A 16789-nucleotide genomic window follows, 5' to 3' on the forward strand; every position below is an offset into this window, starting at 1 on the left:
CCACCACACTTTGCTAATGATGACCCGGACTCAATGCACACACCATTCTTTCCACTGAAAAACAGCATTCACCCCAAGTCAGTGAGTAGGTTCTTGCCCACAGAGAATATTACAAGCACCTCTGGGCAGAGATTTCCGTCCCGTTACACTGGAAAACAGGAGACAAGGACTTGGGGTAGGGATGTCTCCTGGAGGTGATGAAAACCCAAAGGGTCAGTAAAACAAAAGGGAAAATGAATGCAAAAGTCCTTTTTCTAGGGATCAGACTGGGACATGTTTTCAAAGAAAACTTTAGACAGTCTAGCCACTGCTGGCGTGTCAATCAAGCCATTCGCAAATGTTTGAACTCAGAGGCTTCTCCATGTGCCCAGTCTTGGCAAATCCACACTATGAAATTTGGCAAAGTAGTACTGTGGAAGCAGCCATCACTGGGGGCTTCCAGAAAAAGGGGAGCACAGTCACTGCTATTTACTCCTCCTTAAACTTAAATAATATGACTTGTGTGCAGACCTATCATTTTCAGTTTGGTATACTTCTGCTTTGGCATGCAATGCCATCTTTCTCCCTGAAAATCCTATCAAAGTCACATCCCCCAGAACAGATAACATTTCCAGGTAACATCCTTGTGGCCTCAGAGACAGCAAGACCATGGCTGACTCCTGAGAGGTGGATTTGATACATGGAGCCAGAGAAAGTGTTTGGATGTGGGGAGGGCTGGGGTGGCCTTACCAAAGCTGGGGGCACTGTGCAAGGTCATGTCCCGGATCACCCTCGTGCCAAAACAGGACCACATCAAGAGGAACTGCTGGGCCACCTTCTTCAGAGACCCTTGTTTCTTGGCAGCCACCTACAAGAGAGTGAACGGCTTTAAGAGTGGTTCACTTGACCTGTGTTTATTACTGTCTCTTATAAAAACAACATGAAGGCTTATGGGTCTCAAAGTTCAATGTTATAGAGCAATGGTTTCTGACTTGTTTTTAGCAGCAAAAATCCACTTTAAAAAATGAAATCTTATGTCAAGACCCAACGTGCACAATAGATAAAAGTGATTCTGACCTGACTGGCCCAGGGAAGGGAGACTTTGCCTTGCCTCCTGTGACCCCACCCCAACCCTGAGGGGGGCCCAGGCCTCTCCTGGAAACCCTAGCGCTCCAAGGCTGCCGAGGGACTCTCAGACTGCTCACTGTGGGACTCTGTATTACCCAAGTGTCATCGAGGCAAGTGCTGGGCTGCTGTACCCGGGCTGCACCTTCTGCTCCAGCTTACCAACCTTCACAACACACCGGTCCACCATGGTGTCCAGCCACTCGATGTAGGACTCTATGGGAGACTGCTCCTCCAGGAGGTGGTCAAACTCCTGATATACTGTCAGACAAAGGAGAACCCACACACTGTGCAGTTGTGTTTAAACAGAGATACATCTTAAAAGAACACAGGGATACAACTGAATAAAATAAATCTCTAAAGTCTTAGCAGGGCATTCAAGGATTTAGAAAACACACCACAACTTACCTTTAAACCCTGGCCATCCCATGTCACTTGCCATTGCCCCAACAAACCCTTCTTTTCTCAGGCAGGTCCCTCTGTTTGGACTGTCTAATCTGTCATGATCCAGCTGAAATGATCCTTCCACAAAATCCTGTTTGCCCTCCCATGCCACTCGTCAGCAGAACCGATCACTCGTCCTCTGTACTTCCACAGCACTTTATGACTGTATTCTACTTTCGCTGAATCACTAATAGCACTGTCTTGAAGTTAGGGGGGTATGTGTGTGTGGGGGGGTATGTCTGCTCCCTGTTAACTATTTTGTCTGATACCTTTGTTAGTTGGTACATTACCTGTGGTGGAGCTCGCTTGTGGGAGTGGATACAGGCACTGCTGCTCTCTCACTCTCTGCCCTGTGGTAGGGTAAGGAGCCTAACCAGCATCTCAGTGCTTGACATGTAGTAGATGCTTAGTAAATACTGGTGGAGTAAAGGAAACAATCTCTTGTCCTCAGTTTCCGCATTAGTAAAAGGAGGGTAATCTTAACACTTTACACCCTGTCTTCAGGTGCAAGTCAAATAACTGAATCTGGAAGGACTTGAAATCAGCGAAGCACTGTAGAAAACAGAAACATCACCGTGGTGATCGCTAATTCAAAGTATCTCTTTTTATTATATTTTTTTGTGCTTTTGTACGTGGAGCTCAATAAAATCAAACCACAATTCAAGATTTATACATTCCAGTAGTTTTCATTTACCTGAACATATTTTACTTGACTGATAACTCCTGCAAGAGGTCAGCTTCCAGGACCTGAAGTCATACATTTTAGAGTGAGAAAGGGCTTTAGAGGCCCATTTAATTGATCTGTCACATTTTATAGATGAAGAAGCTATGTCTTAGAGGTTAAACAACCCACTCAAAGTCCAAGGGTGAGTTAGTGACAGAGTAGGAACTAGAACCCAAGTCACTGACTTTATCTTTGGTGTTCCTTCATTCTTTACAACATTGTATGTGTATCTGAGCTATTGTGCTTCAATCAATGATGCTAATGATCCTGGTGGCAATGAAAGTGCTAACTGCTAACATTTACTGAGTGCTTGCCACCTGCCAGGCACTCTTCTAAAATGTTTTACATGTACATATTTGTTTAACCTTAGACAACCCCTAGGATGTGCATGTCATGAGTCCAGGACCTAGAATAGTTCTGGTACATAGTAATTGCTCAAATGTTTGTTGAATGAATGGATGAGCAGCCTACAGACGTAGGTACTATAATGACCTCCCATTTGACAATTGAGAAAATTGAGGCACTCAGAGATGAGTGACTTTCCAAAGATTTCACAGCTGGTGAATGGCAGAGGCATGTTTCAAACCTGACTCAAGTGCTTGCCTCCTAACCTCTTCTCTACACTAGTCCTACACTATGTACCAGGCACATGGCACACCTTATCTGATTTAATCCCTTTGCATTTTACCCATTTTACAGATTTGGAAGCCAAGGTCACAGAGCACCAGAGCCAGGGTTTCAATCAAGGTCTGTCGGGCATCCCAACCACAGTACCACTTAATGCTCATTCTAATCAGCATGCTCAAGTCCCAAAGTGCATTTTTTAACTTAAGGTAAATCAAGCAACCCTAGTCAGCATTTATATCACAGATGTGATGGTAACCGCTCCCCATACCTCCAAAGCAAGAATTTGCAGATTTGTCAATTGGTTGTAAGGTAAGGAGAGTGCAGCATAGCATATAGTTTTCCCCTGGTCCTATTCAAACTGAACTTCAGCCCAGCCTACTGTGTTTAGGGGCTCACATCCCAGCTGTCAGGGAGGAGCAGGGATGACACCTGTGTGCCAGGCCATCTGCTTTAAGGCTTGATGCCCTTCCTCAACCCTCATCCCAGCACTGCATCACACAGCATGTCCTCTTTGGTAAAATGCAACCATTTGTAAATTATGTGTTCAGTTTCTGATTTGCCATTAGCTGTAAGCAGTGTCCGTCTTATTCACTGCTCCATGCTCAGTGTCTAACACAGTGCTAGACCCAGGACAGGCACTCAGTAAGTACCAGCTGGGTTGAACTGAACCTCATCACTCCCTCCCTCTAGAAGAATAAAATCACAGACTTAAAGGGCAATACACTGCTCCCAGTCCAAGAGAGCATGAAGAGAAAGCCCCCAAAGGTTCTTTTTTGGAGAGGCAGCGGTGATCTCTGTGCTGCTCCAGCAAAGGCTCAAAGCCTGGTCCCCAAAACAAGCAATGGTGACTGTATTTTTCCCTATGAGTCTAGGTCACATTGTCTTCCACCATGAAAGGTGCTGACGGGAGAAGAGAGGTAAATCTAATGCTGATAGGAGTGGTTAGGAAGTTGGATCACTCTGGGTTTCCACCCATCTGTTTAGTCCTGCACAAACACTGCCTCACCCTATGTGAGGCCTGGGGGACACTGCCATCAGGGGTATAGCTAGCACTGTTAGGGTGCGTATAGCCATGCTTTCCATTGCCTTCTTGAAGGAAAAACAGAACAGAGAGCATGATTGTAAGAACTTGGAAAAATCCTAGAATCTCTAAAGCTTGTTCACATCTCACTATTTTTGTCTCCTCTGGTCATGCACTAGTGCAGGGCAGTGACACCGAAACTAGACCTAGGTTCCAGGTCCAGCTCTCCTACCTTGGGAAAGGTTAACCAGCTCTCTGAGGCTTTTCTCATCTGAAATATGAGGGTGATAAGTGAATCTTCCCCACAGGGTTGATGTAGAGATGTAGCTCTGGGGTCATCAGGAAAGAAGCCTCAGGGAAGGTCCACATGGTCCAACGTTTCAGTTGCTCCATTTGCTTTTAATAAGAGGTCTCTAATAGGAACATCTTAGGGAACTTAATTTGCTTATAAAGGTGACATAAGGGACTGAGGGCTCTGAGAGGAGTAGGCCCCTTTTCTCGGGGAGACAGCAACTCTGCAGCTTCCTGAATGCCACTATTAGGGTTGTGGGCCTCACCCATTCAGAAGGTGAGAGCGCAGCAGCCGCCAGAGCTCCCACCTCTAGACAATCTCAGGACCGACCCTTCCCAGAGCTGATGGTCGGAGTGCAGACTCACCCTCCGTCCCTGCACTCCCTTTCCCCCAGAGACATAAGAAAAGAAGGCTGAACAAAGTAAGAAAGTAGCCAAGAGACTCTGGTCTAGGGGATTCCCCAGGCAGAGGCTGTGATGGGCTGTTGAGGAAGAGCAGAGCTGTGCTGTGGATGGTGGTGTTTTCTGGCCCTCTTATGACCTCTGCGGCTAAGAACAGCAACCCAAACACATCAGGATGATACTTGGAGCAGTATTTCCAGTCTCTGTTCACAGGGGCATGAACATGTGTTTGCAGAAGTAAATCAACATCCCCCTACTCAATCATCTACTGTGATTGAGAGATTCACCTGCCAACAGGTGGGCTGACTCCCATGACCCTCCACTGAAAAGCATGCAGCATGTCCACTTGCCTCCAGGCTGTCATACACTGAGAGAGGCAGCAAGCTTCTGTCCTTACTTGTTGATGCCACCTAGGGAACTGTGCTTGGCATCGAGAGTCACGAGTGGGGCCTTTTGCCTGACACTGTGTGCTGCCAAATACCCCAGAACCCATTTTCCCCAGCAATGCTGACTCATGTCCTCGTAAATGAACTAGTCCCTCCATCTGGGCCGACACATTTAACATGAACAACAGAGGCATGGGGTCCCAGGGAGAAGGACAGGGTGGGAATGCCACTTAATTATTCACCAGGATACTCCTTTCTTTTTAAAACAAATAGAAAGACACGCTGCCTGGTAGAGCATCTTACACTGGATAATGAGTTTCCGGTGCTCATCACGAGAGTCCTCCATGGTGTAAAGGGTTTGCTTGGTGATGCTGTTGAGGTCCACATTCCTCCAGTCTTCCAGCATTTGGAATGTGATGTCTGCACTGTGGATCACTGTGCGAGATGCCTATAATCCAATCCAATCAACTCATTAGTTCGTGGGTTGTTAGGTTAAAACCCTCCCTGTATTTTCTTTTAGTCCTTTTCAATGAATCTGCCTATGGTATCTTGCAAACTACTTTGTAATTCAAGAAAACTCAATTTCAGGAAATCAGTAGATGAGTCTGTAACTCAGAAGATTTGTATACTGCCTTCTCTGAGGCTCTCTCTCACATCTCTCTTTATAAGAAACTACTCCATGAAGGCCTGGTCAAGACCAAACCTGCTGTTCCCAGCCCCTTTGGTATTGACCCCATGGAACAATGGGATGAAGCCCAGAGAGCTGTCAGCCTCCTGGTGTGAGTGTGTGGGGTAAGAGCTCTGTGCTTAATAACCTGTGTGTCTCTAGTGCCTGAGAAGCAACAGACTTAGATCTAGGAATGGTCCCGCTACCCTTGGGCCTATGATAGATTTAACCCTAGAAATTTTACAATGTATATTTTTCATATTAAATGCATTCTGAAGTGGTTTATGGTCTAGCTTCCTGGTTTTGCTTTTTTATTTTTTATGTAACTATAATGATTAAAACAAATATGAATATTTGAGATGGAAGAAAAGGGAAACTCTTCCTTATGACTCAGTGGTTTGTTAATGTCTACGTGAGTGTGTATGTGTGTGTGTGTGTTTAACCGATGGCTTCTTGAGCAAACCCTCATTAGCAGAACTTAAATATGCAAGCTGGAACAATACTCGGAACAATACTTAGAATCAAGTTGGAACAATACTGATAAAAGCAAAGAAAAACATTTCCAGAATCATTTCCTTTACTTGCATGTTTTCAAAAATGTCTTTGGTAAAATGAAACAAGATCTCAAAGACACATGGACATTATTAGGCTCCTAATGCTTGTGAATTTCCAATCAAAGGTAAATACTGACAACCCCTTTCACATCTAGACTGTCCAAACACAGGTAAAATATTACTTAAATCACTGCAGAACTCTCTGCATGTCACAGAGGCCCAGAATATACAAATATATGAAAAATGAGTTGGGTCAGTCTCTAATGATAAAGAAAAGAACTGAATGTAAAGGTCTAAGATTCTGGATTCAAATATACTTAGTTCAAATTCTGGCCTTGCTGCTGACCGTTGATTGACTTGGGAGGGCAAGCAGATTAACCTGTCTCTTGATCTATAAAATGGAGACGTAATAGTACTTATCTCTTAAGGAGGGCCACTGTTGAGGATTCCTTGTGCTAATTTTGAAAGGTACATAGTTCAGGAAGCAAGAGCTCAATAAACAAAGCCACTGTCATGCAGGTTGGTTCTCTCAGCTGTGACTGCACTGACACCTCAGGGCCTTTGCACAGGGTGCTCCTGCTACAGGAATATTCTTCCCTCACCCTGCCCCAGCCACCCTGCCATCATGTGTGCTCCAACTTAAACACAGCACCTATGGAGAGGCCTTCTCTAATCATCTTATCTAAATAGGACCTAAATGCCCCATTATCCTCTATTCTCATTCTCTTCCCTTCATAACATTTATCACTTTTTTTTTTTCCTGTGGAGGACAAGTACCACTAAGCATAAGGGTCTGACACACAGTCGGAACTCAAAAGATGTTGTGGAATGAATGCCTCAGATATGAATGCCAAGTCGCTTGCTTAGTATATCCAAAAGGGCCTGAATATCCGGCCCTTGGGTTTAAGCATCTGGAGGTGAGTTTTGGGCTGGATGTTGTATAGTCTGACTTGCCTTGTGTGTGTTTAGGAAAGCTTGCTGGGATATTAGCTAAGATGTTTCATGGTGTTTCATTCCCAGCACTAATCCCCGTCCTTTGGCTAATCCAAGAATATGTCTCATAATTGTCCAGTAAAGATGAAAAATTAGTAACTGCTGATTAAATTACGCACTGTCTGTGTGGGAAGTGGAGTGTGCGTGTGCAAGTGGTTCTACAGCCGCCTTCTGTGTACATGTAGGTAAAAGCCTGTGATGCTCATACATGTACATTAAAGGATCAAAGACCCTCTTAAAGTGTGTCTATCCTATCTGTATCCTAAATCCATGTCTAGTTCCCTAATATGACCCAAGACCAGCTCTTCCAAGCTAGGGAAAAGAACCATAATAGATGCACTCTCAGAAATATGTCAGTGTTTCTTTATTTTGCTAATATTCATTTTCTTTCCTGAATCCCATTAATCTGTGAGGTGCTTCCCAATCCCAGAACAATGCCCAGGTGTGGCCTCTGTAACAGCATGAATGTGGAAGAGTTTCCCTCTGGTTTCCAAGTAACCCTCTGTGCCATTTATGCCAGGGGCAGGGCTGGAATAGGGAGGTTTGTGTGGGTGTAGTTGTACACTTTTTGGTTCCCGGCCTGGAGGCTTCCTTCAGGCCACTCTAACTAGAGACCTCTCCCTCCTCCTCTGACCTTGAATAACTAGCATCAACCCAGAACCAACAGTATAAGGGAGAGGTTACAAACCCAAACACAGACAGAAGGCAGGCAGGTGACATATGTGAGTGAGGTGGGCCAAGGGTAAGTGAAAGCAGGGGTGATAAGGTGGACCCTGCCTGCTGGAGAGTAGCTCATCCCAGCCAGCTGAGGACTGCCATGGGGAAATGGAGCTGTGGGGTTGCCAGCTTTCAGCGTTTTTCTACAGAAAATTTGGGTGTTTAGTTGTCATCTCCTAGTTTTAACTGTATTAAGTAAAAAAAAAAAATTTGGAACATATGCCAATCAAACAAAAATAATCTCACACATCTGAGGGCCAAATCTGACCTGCAGCCACCAGTTTGTCCCCTTTGTTTTAAGGTCCTTACTATTTTAATGAATGTTAATGGGCTGCCTTTAAAATAGCACCCAAAGTAATAAAATGCCTAGGAATAAATCTAACCAAGGAGGTGAAAGAATTATTCACAGAAAACTATAAACCATTGATGAAGGAAATTAAAGAAGACTTTAAAAAATGGAAAGATATCCCATGCTCTTGGATTGGAAGAATCAATATTGTTAAAATGGTCACACTGCCCAAGGCAATCTACAGATTTCATGCAATCCCTATCCAATTACCCAGGACATATTTCACAGAACTAGAACAAATCATAATAAAATTTATATGGAACCATTAAAGACCTAGAATTGCCAAAGCATTACTGAACAGAAAGAAAGAGGTTGGAGGAGTAACTCTCCCAGACTTCAGGCAATAGTATAGAGCCACAGTCATCAAGACAGCATGGTATTGGTACAAAAACAGACATATAGACCAATGGAACAGAATAGAGAGTCCAGAAATGAACCCACAAACTTTTGGTCAACTAATCTTCGACAAAGGAGGCAAGAATATACAATGGAATAAAGACAGTCTCTTCAGCAAATGGTGTTGGGAAAACTGGACAGCAGCATGTAAATCAATGAAGCTACAACACTCCCTTACACCACACACAAAAATAAACTCAAAATGGACCAAAGACTTAAACATAAGACAAGATACAATAAACCTCCTAGAAGAAAACATAGGCAAAACATTATCTGACATACATCTCAAAAATGTTCTCCGAGAACAGTCTATTCAAGCAATAGAAATAAAAGCAAGAATAAACAAATGGGACCTAATGAAACTTACAAGCTTCTGCACAGCAAAGGAAACCATAAGTAAAACAAAAAGACAACCTGCGGAATGGGAGAAAATCTTTGCAAATGAAACTGACAAAGGCTTGATCTCCAGAATATAAAAACAGCTCATACGACTTAATAAGAAACAACCAAACAACCCAATCCAAAAATGGGCAAAAGACCTAAACAAGCAATTCTCCAAGGAAGACATACAAATGATCAATAGGCACATGAAAAAATGCTCAATATCACTAATTATCAGAGAAATGCAAATCAAAACTACAATGAGGTATCACCTCACACCAGTCAGAATGGCCATCATTCAAAAATCCACAAATGACAAATGCTGGAGAGGCTGTGGAGAAAAGGAAACCCTCCTACACTGCTGGTGGGCATGTAGTTTGGTGCAGCCACTGTGGAAAACAGTATGGAGATTCCTCAAAAGACTAGGAATAGACTTACCATATGACCCAGGAATCCCACTCCTGGGCATATATCTAGAAGGAACCCTACTTCAAAATGACACCTGCACCCCAATGTTTATAGCAGCACCATTTACAATAGCCAAAACATGGAAACAGCCTAAATGTCCATCAACAGGTGACTGGATAAAGAAGATGTGGTATATTTATACAATGGAATACTACTGAGCCATAAAAACCGACAACATAATGCCATTTGCAGCAACATGGATGCTCCTGGAGAATGTCATTCTAAGTGAAGTAAGCCAGAAAGAGAAAGAAAAATACCATATGAGATCGCTCGTATGTGGAATCTAAAAAACAAAAACAAAAACAAACAAACAAACAAAAACAAAGCGTAAATAAAGGACAGAAATAGACTCACAGACAGAGAATACAGACTTGTGGTTACCAGGGGGGTGGAGGGTGGGAAGGGATAGACTGGGATTTCAAAATTGTAGAATAGACTACACTGTACAGCACAGGGAAATATACACAAAATGTTATGATAACTCACAGAGAAAAAAATGTGACAATGAGTATGTATATGTCCATGAATAACTGAAAAATTGTGCTGAACACTGGAATTTGACACAACATTGTAAAATGATTATAAATCAATAAAAAATGTTAAAAAAAAAAAAAGAAATAGACTCATAGACATAAAATACAAACTTGGTGGTTGCCAAGGGGGCGGAGGGTGGGAAGGGATAGACGGGATTTCAAAATTGTAGAATAGATAAACAAGATTATACTGTATAGCACAGAGAAATATACACAAGATCTTATGGTAGCTCACAGATAAAAAAATGTGACAATGAATATATATATGTTCATGTATAACTGAAAAATTGTGCTCTACACTGGAATTTGACACATTGTAAAATGATTATAAATCAATAAAAAATGTTAAAAAAAAACAAAACAAAACAAAAAACAAAAAACAAAAATAACCTCACACATCTGAGGGCGAAATCTGACTTGCAGCCACCAGTTTGTCCCCTTTGCTTTAAGGTTCTTACTAGTTTAATGAATGTTAATGGGCTGCCTTAACAGACTTAGGTTCCCTTCCTTGAAGTGTAAAATCAACAGAAATGCAAAAATTTATGTCTTCCGTTAGAACTACAGAGCTGTAGTGGGATCTTCCACTTTTACTGTGTATATACTCCTATTAGTTTTAATTTTTTTTAATAGTAAGCACATGTCACTTTCGTGCTAAAAAGAACAGAAATCTGGAAATAAAAAACAGGTGGTTTTGCATCCCACAGGCTGTATTTGGCAGTAGCTGAAGGCGTTCTTGACTGTCACAACCCAGGTAGTCCTCGGGGGTGGGTAGTCTCACTGGCATCTAGTAGATAGAGGCCAGGGACGCTACTAAACATCTACAACACACACGCCTCCCCACAACAAAGAATTATCCAGCCCCAAATGGCAACAGTGGCTGAGAAACCCCAATGCACTTAAGTGAAACACAAACTTGTGGACCTAGAACATATCTGAAAGGTTAAGGGGCAACTAACGTCAGAAAGCATTTTGTATGTTAGCTGAAAACTAGTGATTGGCTGACATTTCTATTTCTTACCTGTAGATATTAAAGATAATAGCGAGAGTGTATTATTAAATAGCCACACCCTGACAGATCCTCCCCAGAGTTACTGTGGATTTGCCCCTCATTTGCAATGATTTACCAGTAGATAGAACATAGGACAGCTACCTGGCAAAGGTGATTTAGTGATGTCTGCCGTCTCAGAATTTGGGAAAATCTTCTCGACACTGCAAGAAGAAAAGAATGAGTATGAAATATTTGCATTCTTTGTGGCCTCTCTGCAGGCAGATTTCAAGAAGTACCTTCCTTATTGCTTAACTTTGTCTCACTGTCCAACACCATTTTCTGCACCCACTGGCAAAACCCTGCGTTTGATTCTTTGTTCTCCCATTCGGACAGCTGTTTCCTAAAATGGTGATATTTGCAGTACATATTTCAGAGTTGCCCACACACCACACTGGCAGGTGTGAGAAACTGTGGCGTCAATCAACCGTGAGTAAGAGCAATTATTTACTTGTCTTTCATTTCGCTAATTGCAAGCTCAATCACTTCTTCCTATAAATAATTGCAGAAATCAAGTGGAAGCTTTGAAAAAGGCCGTTTAAAAAGTAGTATCTCTACTAGGAAACCTTGATTGAGCCTTAGTGGTGTGTGGTGTTTGGTGTTGCTTCTAGGATGGAACCCTGGGCAGCACCTTGAATGTGGCTTTGCATTCATAATCTGTCGTTTTTATCCAACGATCTCCATGACCTATTGTGTGTTCTGATGATCTTGTGCCCTTGGCTGACATAACAGGCTGATGCTTTGAAGTGGGGTGATCTCTTATCTGTAGATTTAGAAGTAGACAGGCCATGTGCCAGCCTAAGGTCTTCATCCTTAGAGTCATTCGGAGTGCTGTGTGTCTCCACTCCTTGCACGTTCTTGAAGTGCGCCCCCAAGGCTTCCTGAGAAGAGTGGTTACCTACAGGCACCCACAGGTGGCAGGTCCAACAAACCTCCTGGCAGCAGACTTTCTACAGGTCTGTTTTGCCAGCGTAATTAATGTGCGGGGCATTCTTCTCATTAATTTCTGAACTGGTCAAGAAACAGAAATTTCCCTGGGATTATTCTAATTTGTACTCAGAGCCAGCTTGGTTTGAAAAATAAGGCGTGGGGTAGAGGAACAGGGGGGTAGAATGGGGGGACAGATGAACTTCTAATTTTCTAGGCCGATCAATCGTTAATCCTTCTCCTTAATTACTTTTTCTTTAACTTTGTGATGTGGAATTTAGTGCTCATGAAAAGAAAAGAACTGAGAACCGTGAAATAAAGCAGGCTTTATCAATAGGTGATGGGCACTGCAGGCGGCCTCAAAGCACGTCTGAAAGGGCCCCCTGTGCCTGTGGAGAGAGGGTAATTTGATCTCCTTCATTTTCCTTGCTGGCACTTATTTTGGGCAAGAATGGCAAGCTGTATTCAAATGGGGCTTTAAGAAACATATATCTTAAAAGCTTGTTTTGCTTAAAATCATTTCATCTCTGTTTAATAGCACGTGTCTTCCCACAAGTACAAACGCATCGAGACAGAGAAACAGGACCAGTTTTCTCAGGCAAAACAAACACTGGGGAATGAGTGCTGATGCTCAGCAGAGAAAAGGTTCATGAAGTTATTGATTTTGCTTTCTCATTAGGCAGAGAGTTAAATATGGCAAGCCCTGAAGCCATTTTCTGTCTTCTGCTACCCCCATTTTGTGGGCAGGAGCTTTGGGGAAATCTCAGGTTTGAGTCAGACAGATTTGAGTTTGACTCCTGGCCCCTAGTTACCAGCTGTGTGGCTTTGGGAAAGTTTCTTTGCCTCTGGGAGCTTCATCTGTAGAACAGGGATACTGCTTCCTATGTCACAGAGGTGGGTGAGGATTAAATGGGATAAGGAGCGTGGCAGTGATGAGCAGAAACTTTGGCCTCAGACAGACAGACCTGACGGCCAATCCTGCCTCTGCTGCTTACTCCCTCTCTAAGCCTGTTTCATTTTCTGTACAGGAGAGGTGTGCCATCCATCATAAACATTTTGTGAGGATTAAATAAGTTAATGCATGGAAAGTGCTAAGCATAATACTTGGTGTTTTGTAGGCATCAGTAAACAGTAGCTGTTACTATTATTTTATTAACAACCTACGTAAAATGCTTGGCACTAAAATGTTATCCTTCCTCTCACTCTGCTCCCAAACTCAGTACTTACATTCAAACTTGATGTTTCGCAAATTTTCTGGGAGGTCGTGGAGAGCCACTTTTAGCCATTCATCCAGCTGCTTGGCAAACTTTCGGATCACCTGAGTTAAGCTAGAAAGAGAAATGACACGTGTTAAGCACCTCATGTGTTGCCCAGTCCTCCCAGAAGGCCCTTACAGAGGACTTATTCCTCTGCTTATGTTCTGGCTGCAACTATTAAGTGCCACTGACAGCAGCAACCTCAGGGACAGAGCTGGCAGCTCAAGCCCTGCAGAGCACTGCTGGGTCTGAGAAGGGTGCGGACAGAATGTGCTCTGGTGCCAACGCTGGTCGACAAGGGAGATACAGAACACACAAGAGTGGGGAAAAGCCCACTGCAAGGCTTGGCAGCATCCAGAACTCCTCCTGAGAGCAAAACACCAACTTTCGTGTCTTTGAAGAGGCTTGTGGGAGGGATGATGACAGTGGGCAGCGGGCCTGAGAGGGCCATTTTACAATTGGCCCATCCTCCTCATGCTGCCTAGTCTTTCTGAGCTCCCCAGCCAGGCAGGAGCCTCGTCTGCAGCGTATCACCATGCCTGCCCGCCCAGCCCGGGCTCAGGTTTACTGAACTGCTTGCCTCTTGGCAGGAACTCGGAAGCAACTGCCTATTTTTAAACTGGCAAACAACCCTGACAAGGACCTTGAAACCATGTCAGATTTGGAAAGTCAAGGACTATTGGGGGGCAGGAGGTGGAAGGGGGGCTGAAGAGGTGAAGGGTTGAGAGGGCAGTCAGTTGCAATATGAGTTGGGGATTTAGAGTTGAGCACCATTTGCAGGCTCTCACTACCAAAAACAGCTGCTCATAGCCCTAGGTCTAGGGTCCTCCATGAGGTCCTCCTTAGTCATACTGGCCACAGGGACCTCTTCCCATGCTGACCATCCACACCATCCTTGCCTTCCACCAACACTGCCTACCCTGCCCTTGTTCAGTCTCTCACTGATTCTCCCCTAAGCTGGGCAGTTCTAGTGTGTTTCTCTGCTCACTCACTCTTTCCTTTTCCATGACAAATTCCAACCTTCTCCATGGCCCTCACACTTCCAATCCCCCAACACCCCCCCTCTCCACCAGCAGGTGGCATCACCTCCTCCTTCTCAGGGAAAACAAACCCCCAAAGAAGTCAGTATTCCACCATCTGCCTTCTTGGTGGATCAAGCAGCCAGCGCCATCTCTTCCCCTCCTGCTTTCTCAGGAACCTTCCATTACTGACTGCTGCTTCTCTTGTATATTCCACCCTGTCTTCTCTCTTGATCATTCCTCTCATCATTGTAATGTGTTCAAGAATGTCTCACCTTGAAAACAAAAAACCTTCTTACTTCTCTCTTTCTTCCACTTCACAGACATGCTTCTGCAGACGTCTCTAGACTCTCTGGCTCCTCTTCCTCACCTCCCACTCATTTCTCACCTCACTCCTGTCCCTCAGCCTACACAGCTCCCACCCAGGCAGCAAACTCCATCCGTGACACAAACCCAGTGGACTCATGCTGGTCCTCATCTTGCTTGACATCTTGCAGCATTTGGCTGTTAGCTCTCTCTGCCTTTTGGAAACGTTTGCTTCCCTTGGCATTTGTGACCTCTCCATCTTCTAGCTACTTCTCCTCAGTCACAAAGCTTAGCCCCCTCTACCTGGCCATTACTTGTCCTTCAGTTCTTACAAGTCTAGTCCTGGGCCCTCTCTTAGCACGTCGTGTTCCTTCCCTGGAGAGTTTTTCCATGCCCACAGCTCCAGCCACCATCTACACGCACTTTCATTTCTCTGGAGCAGAGGACTTCACAACTCCAGGCCAACTGTATGCGGGCCCATTTCGAAGGATACCACCATTTCAAAACCCCAAAGGCCCATCAAACTTAACGTGTCCAAACTGAATTCAACATTTCCTTGTTAGATCTGGTCTTTTCTTGTATTCCCTATTTCAGTGTGAGCTCTACTTGCCATGAATTTTTGTTTCCAATGTTTTTATTATGAAAAATTTCAAGCCTCTAAGTACCCATGACCCAGCATCAACAATTAGCAATACTCTTTCTTTTCTAGAGCACTTTAAGCAAATTCAAGATGTTATAACATTTCACCCCTAAAAGCTTAGTATGCATATCTGACAAGTTTTAAATGTGTATTTACATATGTACACACACACATACACAAACATTCAAAATCACCATGCCATTGTTATACCTCACAGAATGAACAGTAATTCCTTAATATTATCTAATATCCAGTCTGTAGTCAAATTTCTCTATTTCTCTCAAAGACATCTTTTAGTTTGTCTGAATCAGGATTCAAACAAAGCCAACCCATTGCATACAATATATATAACATTCTATTCCTTAAGTCTTTAAAACAAATTCTATTTCAGGCCATTGGTTTATTGGCAACATCATGTTACTTGTTCTCTGGAATATCCCACATTCTGATTTGGTTGATTTCTTCCTGATAGTGCCGTTTAACTGTTCACCTATGCTGTGTGCTTCCTGTAAACCAGCATTTAGGTCTAAAGACTTGATTAAATTCAGTTACAATTTTTTAAGCAAGAAAACCTCGTAGGTGGTCCCTGTGCATTGTGTCATGAGGCCAATGATGTCTGGTCGTTCCTCTATTTGGGGATCTAGTTTTGAGAGTTAAATAGTCTTCCCTTCCATTACCAAGTACTGCAGAGTTTATCTCCAGGTTACCTCTCAACCTCATCCAGTTTTCTCCTTACTTACCACAGCATCTCTCACCTGGGCCACCACAGTAGATTCTAAAGTCTACTCTGCCCTGCTCACCTCCCTACCTCCACCCCATCTTCTATGTTGTAAGAGGGATTTTTTCTAAAACATTTGCAATTGTCATTATTTCACCTTCTGATTAAAACTCTCCAATGCCTTTACATTATTCTTAGGATAGAAATCAAAATCCTCACATGACCCCCAAGACTCATAATCTAGCCTTGCTTTCTTCTCCAGCTTCATCTTGCACTTTTTTCCTTCATCCATGTTTCAGCTCCAGTAGCCTCCATCTATCTCGTCAGGGCCTCTGCCCTTAGCATCCTTCAATGCAAGAGCATCACACCCCTCTTCACCTATTCAACTCCTCCTCATCTATCTGATCTCAGACTAGACATTACTTCCACAGGAAAATCTTCTCTAAAGCCCCCTAGGCTAGCTCAGAGCCCCCGTTATTCTTGAAGGGCCCTATAGTTGTGATGGTTTGTTACTATATGCTAGCTTGTGTGACTGTCTGATTAATGTCCATCTTTCCCACTATACGCTCCAGGTAGAGGTCAGAGACTGTCTATTTTGCTTCTCACTGTATCCTTAGTACCTAGCATAGTGCCAGACGAGTAGGCACATAAGAAAAGTTTGTTCAGTGAAATAAATGAATGAGTGGCTCTCAATCCCCAACTGGACTGACCTCAGATGTTTCCCACAAGATCCTACCCAAACTGTTCCCCTTTTTTATCTCAGACCTCAGCTCCTCCTATTTTTCCCTAGCTTAGTCCATTCCCTCAGCACCAGCCCCCTT

General features: G+C 43.6%; 1 protein-coding gene across 6 annotated transcripts in view; it reads right to left on the reverse strand.

The window, feature by feature from the left end:
- RFX4 (regulatory factor X4) overlaps positions 1–16789 on the reverse strand; it is a 152406-nt gene that overhangs the window by 33917 nt on the left and 101700 nt on the right. For all 6 annotated transcript variants that reach the window (XM_074375133.1, XM_074375131.1, XM_074375132.1 and 3 more), the window contains 5 exons: positions 13257–13357; positions 11208–11266; positions 5303–5447; positions 1271–1365; positions 730–847 (listed from right to left, as the gene is read on the reverse strand). In XM_074375133.1, coding sequence (XP_074231234.1) covers positions 730–847; positions 1271–1365; positions 5303–5447; positions 11208–11266; positions 13257–13357 — 518 coding nt within the window. The remainder of the gene's footprint in view (positions 1–729; positions 848–1270; positions 1366–5302; positions 5448–11207; positions 11267–13256; positions 13358–16789) is intronic.

The sequence above is a fragment of the Camelus bactrianus genome, chromosome 12 (genome assembly GCF_048773025.1).
Source record: "Camelus bactrianus isolate YW-2024 breed Bactrian camel chromosome 12, ASM4877302v1, whole genome shotgun sequence".
NCBI lineage: Eukaryota > Metazoa > Chordata > Mammalia > Artiodactyla > Camelidae > Camelus > Camelus bactrianus.